We start from the raw sequence: 8,588 nt of genomic DNA on the forward strand, positions 1-8,588 counted from the left end.
ACACACACACACACACACACACACACGCAAAGGAACAATCACAAGGACACATACCTGCTCCTGAATGCTTTCTTTTACACACACCTAAATAGACTCTTATACTTAGTAACAGTCACACACAATAAATCATCACACGATGACCGGCCTGTTCAGGTCGCAGCCCGTGTCCTTTACAGGGAGCACACAACAGCTCAGAGTTCAAGGGAGTCCAGAAACAGAGAGATGACGTCAGCCGGAGGTGAAAAGGCAAAAGGTTAAGCCAGCGGGGGCGTGTGAGAGGGAGAGGGTAATGGTGGTGGGTAATGGTGGACTGGGACCCTTGAAGGCTCAAGCTTCAGTCTGCTTTGTTACAATCTGCAATAAATGTACAGAGGGACGATCAGGTTACCACAGGTTCGAGGGAGTGTGTGTGTGTGCGGTCGGGGGGCTTCATATCAACCCTGAGGCGGTCATTTGGAAACTATGCACAAGGATTCGCACATGGGGGGAATGGGGGAGAATGGCTAGAGGGAGGGCGGCTGGCATAAGTCGGGCTTTACACTTTGAGGCGGTCGAGGGCAGCCTTGGAAGGAACCACAGACTGAACTGAGCACCAGCCTTTTTGACTTTCTTTAACCCCTGTAGTTCAGCCAACACACTGCAAACACACGTCACTCAAGATTTGCTAAGTGGCAAAGAATTATAACTTTTCAAACTATAATTTAGCATCAAATTAGTCATAGCTTTTGGTGTATTATGATCTTTGTACCTATGCTCTTTGAGACATATGTACAGATTTCTATTTCCTTTCCATACTACCGGAATTTTTAATCGTTTTGACATGTTCATGAGCTGATTGGATGACTAACTGCACATAGCATTATAAAGAATAATTGGTGCATAATTACATGTTTGTGGTTTTAAACATTTTGAACTGACAAATGCAATGTGGATCGAGACGCCTATTTTCTCATCATCATTCTTGTCATCTTTTATCAGTGAGCAACGCGGTCCGATATAAACAGATTTTGTGCTAGTGGTTATTTCACTTGAACGGTTTCTGTTTTTATTTGCTTTTCTCACTTGTTTCATGTAGGCTGGGCTCAGCTAGAAAAAGGGGATGTTACATATTTCTACACACCAAACAGGATTTAGCAACATTTGAGTCAGGATCTAAAGATATTTGTTGAGTTGTTTGCTCATGTTGCAATCAATCACATCTGACCAAACCAAACACGCGCAGAAGCCGTTTAGCTGAGTTTTTGAGTGTTTAACTCTCAAAAAGATAAACATCCTCTAAACATGGACTCACACATTACCAACTGTGGTCATTTTTACCAGTTAAATCAACTCTGTGGGTTGTTTTGATAAACACGAATTGCTTGAAAAGGTATTGCATGAATAGTACAGGTTTATATTATTTTGTATTCATATTATTTTGGCCACCATGAGAGGCAGATGCTGTAAATACATGTGATTTGTACAAATGCTTGTATATGGAGTTTTACACTCTGAGGCACAAGAAAGACTGATGCATTTTGTCTAGAGTTGGCATGTTCAGGAAGGTCACTGTACTATAATGGCCATATTTAATTTTTTTTGGTTTGTGTGTTACAACAGGAGCGCAATGCAGAGAGTGCCATTGAGGCTCTGAAGGAATACGAGCCTGAGATGGGGAAAGTTTACCGGTCGGACAGGAAGAGCGTGCAGAGAATCAAGGCCAGGGAGATTGTTCCTGGTGATGTGGTGGAGGTTTCCGGTAAGATTCCCAAAATAGGATGGCTCTCTTTTCAGAGCTTCACTTGCTGCACAGACTCAAAGTCCATTAAGCTGCTAAAACCTCTGCAGGAACACTCCAAACCATTGTAATGTGGCTGCAGCAGTACTCTTTATTGTGCATGAGATATTTTAAAGTGAAAAGTAGCATGTGATAAGGCATGACCGTCCATGCAACACAGCTATATGAAATTATTAGAAAAGCTGGTCTGTGTCATTTGTCTTTTCCAGTCAGGAGATGAGTAAGCACAAGAAACAGCAGCTCACATTGGGGCACATCTATAATTAATCATAAAGTATTGAGCATGGAAAAAAAGAGAATGAGCAAGCAAGAGATTGCTTCGGCTTTAATGGGAAAGTCAAATCATATCAAAGTCAAAGAAAATACTGTAATAACATTTGAAACACATTTTTACTATTAACCATTTACTAATGATTAAGCCAAAGCTCAGCTCTGGCTTTTTCAGGACTTCTCAACCTTGGATTTAGAAAATATTTTACAAACTCAATATCAGTTCAAAATACAGTAGTGTTCGACTCCAAGATTGAAACGAAAACATTTCAAAAAGATGACGTGCACTAAAACCTCCACAGCGTGTTATCTATGTGTGTGAGATTAAACCTCTCCTGATGTCCTTGAGAATGAACATGGGCCCTTTTAAGGCAGTCATAGAAAAAAGGGATGGAGGGAAACTGAAGGAGCTTGCTGCGGGAAGAAAAAAAGCGAGCCTGAGTATAAATACACTTAATATTGAAGGCCGAACTCGCTCCTCTGTCTCTCCCTCTCCCTCTGTTTGCTGTACACCTGTTCTTTCATTTCATAATCTCCCCATGGTCTCCCTCTCACAGTGTCTCCGACTGTGGTATCAGTTTTCAACAACAACACTATCCATCCATGGTGCTAAAAACAATCAATCAACCCTCCCCCCTTCATCCTACTGTAATGTTGAAGCCAGATTGAAATAAGATGGTTGTAATGTAATCCTTCAAAAAATATTTAAAGTAAAATGGCTAAATTTAAGTCTGCATTTCTATATGTGTGTTTGTGTGGACACTAGTTGGTGACAAAGTGCCAGCTGACATCAGGCTTATCTCCATCAAATCTACAACCCTGCGTGTGGACCAGTCCATTCTTACTGGTAGGTGTTACAGGACAGACGGAAATTATGTCTTTTTGACACCTGCTTACTTTTCTGACCATCCAACCCAAAATGTGTGTCTCCTAACAGGTGAGTCTGTCAGTGTGATTAAACACACTGATGCCGTCCCAGACCCCCGAGCTGTCAACCAGGACAAGAAGAACATGCTGTTCTCTGTGAGTCTGTTTCCTGAGTGCTGCTCTCCTTTTTTTCCTTTATTTTCATCAAACCTGGCAAACTCATTCTCATTCTCCTAAACCTTTTTTGTCAACCCTACCACTGTCCCCTCTTCCTTCACCAAATAAACTTTTTTAACGATTAACATTTTTACTTGTCACAGCAGCAGGCCCACAACATTTCATGAACTTTACATACTAAATTAAGTTCCTACCAAATGTTTCCTAATGCAACTTCTTTTTCAAAATGATGCCCCCACTGCTCATTATCAATACACCTGTACATGCTCCACTTGAGTGTTGTGAAGAACAGCTTATAACGGGAGCATATCTATATTTCTAGGGTCCTATGTTAGCCAGCTCAATGTCCACTTAATATGACTCATAATGGAGACCTTTAAAAGGCTTTTATGTTCTCAGCTATTTTTCCTACGTCAAATGTTTAATGTATGTTTCCCTGGGTCAATATGTTAAAAAAAATCACCCACCTACAGTCAACTTGCAGTATGTTATACTACTTGAAACGTACGCCCTTAAATTTGTGGAGACATTGATATCTCCACTGTGGTTGAATGAATGAATTCATTCATTCATTCAAACTGCATTTGAAACATCTGACTCCTCTCATTAGGTGTTTGAGCTGCGAAGATAGCCCTTACCAAACTCTTACAAAGTGTTGGCATCCTAACATTTGCTAATTAGCTAATTAGGATCAAAACACAAAGCACACCTGAGGCTGATGGGAATGTCGTTACTTTTGCTCTTATCTGGTCATAAACCAAAATATCAGACACATCTAATTCTTGACCTGATGTTGGTGCTGTAGCAAAAATCATTGGAAGTTGTTACAATTCATCTTGAAGGGGCAGTGAATGTCTGAACCACTTGTAAATGCAATTCATCCAATATCTGTTGAGACAGTTCACTAAAAACAGCAAATGTCAACCTCATTGTGGCATTAAATAAAAGGTCAGGCAATCACCAAGTAGGATTCATCCTCTAGGGAACATGCTTTTCCATACAACATTTAATGGCAATCCATCTAATACAGTGGTTGTTGTAGTAGATATTTCAGTCTGTTTTGTCTAACTTTCTAATGTTTTTTTTTGGTCTCTGTTCAGGGAACCAACATCGCTGCAGGAAGAGCCACTGGTATTGCTGTTGCAACTGGTGTCTCCACTGAGATCGGTAAGATTCGTGACCAGATGGCTGCCACTGAGCAGGAGAAGACCCCTCTGCAGCAGAAACTGGACGAGTTTGGAGAGCAGCTCTCCAAGGTTGGTGAGGCAGATAGACGAATCAGTTTTTATCTATTTATTCATTTTGTACAAATTAAACCTAATACTGTTTTTGATGATTGAAGATACAACTGTTTGAATGTAAAACTAAAAGACAGAACCAATGTGTCACACATCCTTCTGACTGACTGTCCTCCAGGTCATCTCCCTCATCTGTGTGGCTGTGTGGATGATCAACATTGGCCATTTCAATGACCCCGTCCACGGAGGCTCCTGGATCCGCGGTGCTGTCTACTATTTCAAGATTGCTGTGGCTCTGGCTGTGGCTGCCATCCCTGAAGGTAAGCCCCTGGGATTAACAACCACTTGGTTGTCCAAGAAAATTACCATGTCTAAGATTCATCTTGTGTGGCATATCTAATAGGAAAAAAATCAAATAAGGGGTCACTAGCTTATGATTGATCATTCCTATATCTACACAAGATCAATATTATACATTTATTATTCAGCTTTTTATGGGGGGAATTTCACTCATCAAAGTCTGCCTACAGGTCTTGGGGAAACACTACTGCACATGTTGCAAAAAAAGGCTTTTATGGCTCCAAAAGGAGCAGCGAAAAATTGGATAAATAGCCTCGAGTGATGTCACCTATGTCAGAGTCAGTTCTCGCTAAAGACTCCAAGTTTGAAAATGAAAAAAAATCAAGAGGCGTGGAGTTAAAAAGAAGTGAGCTTACCAGACTTATGTAACCAGCTTCTTATCTCTGCTCAAGTAGTCTTCATCCATTTCAATCAACCTTCCCCCCTATGTATGTCGCTTAGTACGATTGCGATTGGTTTAAAGAAATGCCAATAACAAAGAGCACATTTTTCTCCCATCCTGGGATGCTGTGTGGACTCGCCAGACCTTCCTCCGCAGTGCTGTGGAGAAAGGTCTGGCAATGAGAGATTACAGCTCAAGGCAAGGCTAGCTGCTAAAAGCATAACACAACCAAACCTCTGACGGAACTGTTTGCAATCAAATTGCAATGTAGGCACCAGGTTTTGACAAGGAAGAATGGGTGTTTTTCTTTCAAACCTTCCTTCCCATCTTCAGCAAGAGCTCCTCTTAACTTGGAGAAGCAGCTGTTTGTCACAGACAGTTGGCCGATTAGTCTTTTTCACCTTTGAAATGATTCTTTGGTCACTACCCATCATCTACAATAGACAACAGTTTAAAAGACGATTGGTCAATAAATCATGAGCTTGCATAGTCACCTCTGTCTTTACAATCCAACTGGTTCACCCTCAGTTGTGACTAGGACCCTTAAAACCATCTAACTCCTACACATAAAACAAGCCTTTTTGCCCCTGAATGGGACCAATTAAATATTCTGGGACAGAAACAGTCTGAGATTTGGATATGCAGACATTCCTCCCTGACACACCACACTCAGCTTCAAAATGAGCCAATGCTCATTACAGACCGCAGTCGGATGATGCTAAAAGGACAACATCATCTGCAAACACAGATGCCACTTTAATTTCACTTAACTGGAGACTATCCAGACCTTCTCCACATCATTGTCACGGTTGATTTTTGCCAAGAATTTGAACACAGAGCTGACTGAATGGCTTGCAACAGCCCCATCTCACATCTCGGCCTGTCCAGTGACAGGTGGTTTTGAACAGACATGTCTGATCATTCTTTCTTATCACCTGGTTCTTTGGCTTAAGAAGTCCGTCTTAATGTCGTGTTCACCTTTCCAGCAATGACTGTTTATTTCATTTAGTACCTCCCTGCCTAATCTCTTGCTCCGTGCATGGTAGGTCTGCCTGCTGTCATCACTACCTGCCTGGCTCTGGGAACCCGCCGCATGGCCAAGAAGAACGCCATCGTCAGAAGTCTGCCCTCAGTGGAGACCCTGGGCTGCACCTCGGTCATCTGCTCTGACAAGACCGGTACCCTCACCACCAACCAGATGTGTGTAACTAAGGTAGGTTCATACTTACAGGTGGGAAGTCACACGTATTTACCTACATTCATTTTAAATGCAGAATGATGACTGTTGTTTGGTTGTTTTTTGTCATTTTTCCATGTAGATGTTCATCATTGAGAAAGTTGATGGTGACAATGTTTCTCTCAGCCAGTTTGACGTCTCAGGCTCAAAGTACACCCCCGAGGGAGAAGTGTAAGTGTCATAAGTGTTATAAACACATAAACACCATAAGCCATTTTTTTTAACAATTGTATGTCTACATATTTTATTTTGTCTTAAATATTTTTGTATTTTTTTACACAAGTACAAAGAATGGCTCATTGACAAAGTGCGGACAGTATGACGGACTGGTTGAGCTGGCTACCATCTGCGCTCTTTGCAATGACTCTTCCCTGGACTACAACGAGGTCTGCAAAGCATTCAGGAGAATTTTGTGTTCATAACATTAAAGTTTAATTGTGACACAGCCAACTTTCAATGTATGTTCGTTCTCTCGTATTTGTCTATGATGCAGTCCAAGGGTATTTATGAAAAAGTGGGCGAGGCCACTGAAACAGCACTGTCCTGTTTGGTGGAGAAGATGAACGTGTTCAACAGTGAAGTGCGTGGCCTGTCCAAGGTGGAAAGGGCAAATGCTTGCTGTTCTGTAAGTCCACACAAGACGCCATACAGTATGTAGCATGTTATCCTGTACACAAAGACATTTTATTGTAACAAAGTGGGCAGGTTCATTCATCTACAGATGAAAGTGTTTGTACAAAACCTTTATTAACTGTGATGATCAATATTTTTATGGCTCAAAGGACTACTTATATGTGAAAGGGGTCGCTCACAGAGAGTTATTACAAGTTCACCATTTGAATTTAAATGTTGATAATGAGCAATGCATTCTCATGAACGTAGGATATCGTACGAAAAGGTTAATCACACTCAAACGTATGATATCACATGAAAACTAGGCGACACCGGCTGCAGTGCTCCGCATGGTGATCTGCATGGTGGTTAACAATGGTACTCCGTCAGGTTAGTGATGGTTGGTGGTTTAGTTACCCGAGAATAGGTGACTGTTTGCCGGGTACAGAGCACCGCGAGCTGCCGGTTGTGGTCATTTAATTTCGACAGAGATTACGGTTAATTCTTGGATAGAAAAAGTGAGTGTCACGCGGTGACGTAAGTTAAATTTTAAGCACCGAACTGGTTAAGTTTTGGAAAAAGATTGTGGTTTGTATTAACACACTCCCATGGAACATGCAATTCCTGGATGAAAGTCATTTGTTTGCCCCGTCATGCATGTTAAGGATCAGTCAATGTGGCAAACAGCAACAACAACAAAAAACGTGGCAATCACACAAATTACCGTGCTTATCTTTTTGGATGTATTGTTCATGAGAACAGGCGGTATGAGTCCACTGCCCCAAAGAGGTTTCTGGTTTAATTTGTGGAAAAAATGACATAACATAAAAATTGGCTCATAAGATGTGCTAGGCTCAACCTTCTTTTTAGATCCTTTTCCTCCAGTTGACCTTCTTTTCCTTCATTTTCTAAAAACAGGTGATCAAGCAGCTGATGAGGAAGGAGTTCACCCTGGAGTTCTCCAGAGACAGAAAGTCCATGTCAGTTTACTGCTGTCCTGCCAAATCTGCCAAAGCCCCTGTGGGAAACAAGATGTTTATCAAAGTGAGTGTATGACAGAAGACATACAGTACACAACAAAGAGTCTACAGCCATGCCTGCAGCTCTGCATGGATGCACTTAAGCACAACAGCTTTGACCAAAATTGGTGGACCGCTCATCCAATGCTGCCATCACTTATAGCCATGCCTGGCAAAATTAATAATTTAATTTAGGGACTCTATAAAAGTCTCAAAACAAAACAACATTATATTAAAATACCCATCCCGTATAAAGCCTCTAAATTCCAAAGAAATAGTCTAAATAAAGTTAAAGGTTTTTTTTATACAGAGAAAGACAGAGAAAGGCAGACTCAAAGGGTAGCACTTTGAAGAAAAAGTGTGAATGTGTAGTGTCGGAAATAGACACGAAAGGCAGCACTAGATGGCTTAATAGTGTGAAGAAGAGTCCAAGGAGACGAAAGGTAACGTCCAAAAATAGAGTTGGAAGGGTAGTCGCACGGTTGTCGAATAGGTATGCACGCAAGGTGCACTAACATTGACTAATTAGTGTGAAGGTAGTCTCAAGTTTACAATTGTGTTTTATTTATTTTATGAATTATTTTTTCTTTTTCTTTTGAGGATACTTTTCTGTTTAACTGATTTTGTGTAAAGCACTTTGAATTGCCCT

At 41.1% G+C, this 8,588-nt stretch overlaps 1 protein-coding gene across 1 annotated transcript in view; it reads left to right on the forward strand.

Moving 5' to 3' along the window:
* Positions 1–8,588, forward strand: part of atp2a1 (ATPase sarcoplasmic/endoplasmic reticulum Ca2+ transporting 1) — a gene marked incomplete at its 3' end in the record, with an annotated part of 18,505 nt that overhangs the window by 5,700 nt on the left and 4,217 nt on the right. The window contains 10 exon segments of the mRNA XM_032538693.1: positions 1,600–1,738; positions 2,814–2,894; positions 2,985–3,070; positions 4,192–4,347; positions 4,508–4,649; positions 6,118–6,284; positions 6,391–6,479; positions 6,592–6,694; positions 6,802–6,933; positions 7,839–7,964. Of these exon segments, the coding sequence (XP_032394584.1) occupies positions 1,600–1,738; positions 2,814–2,894; positions 2,985–3,070; positions 4,192–4,347; positions 4,508–4,649; positions 6,118–6,284; positions 6,391–6,479; positions 6,592–6,694; positions 6,802–6,933; positions 7,839–7,964 (1,221 nt within the window).

Source organism: Etheostoma spectabile, chromosome 15, assembly GCF_008692095.1.
Source record: "Etheostoma spectabile isolate EspeVRDwgs_2016 chromosome 15, UIUC_Espe_1.0, whole genome shotgun sequence".
Taxonomy (NCBI): Eukaryota; Metazoa; Chordata; class Actinopteri; order Perciformes; family Percidae; genus Etheostoma; species Etheostoma spectabile.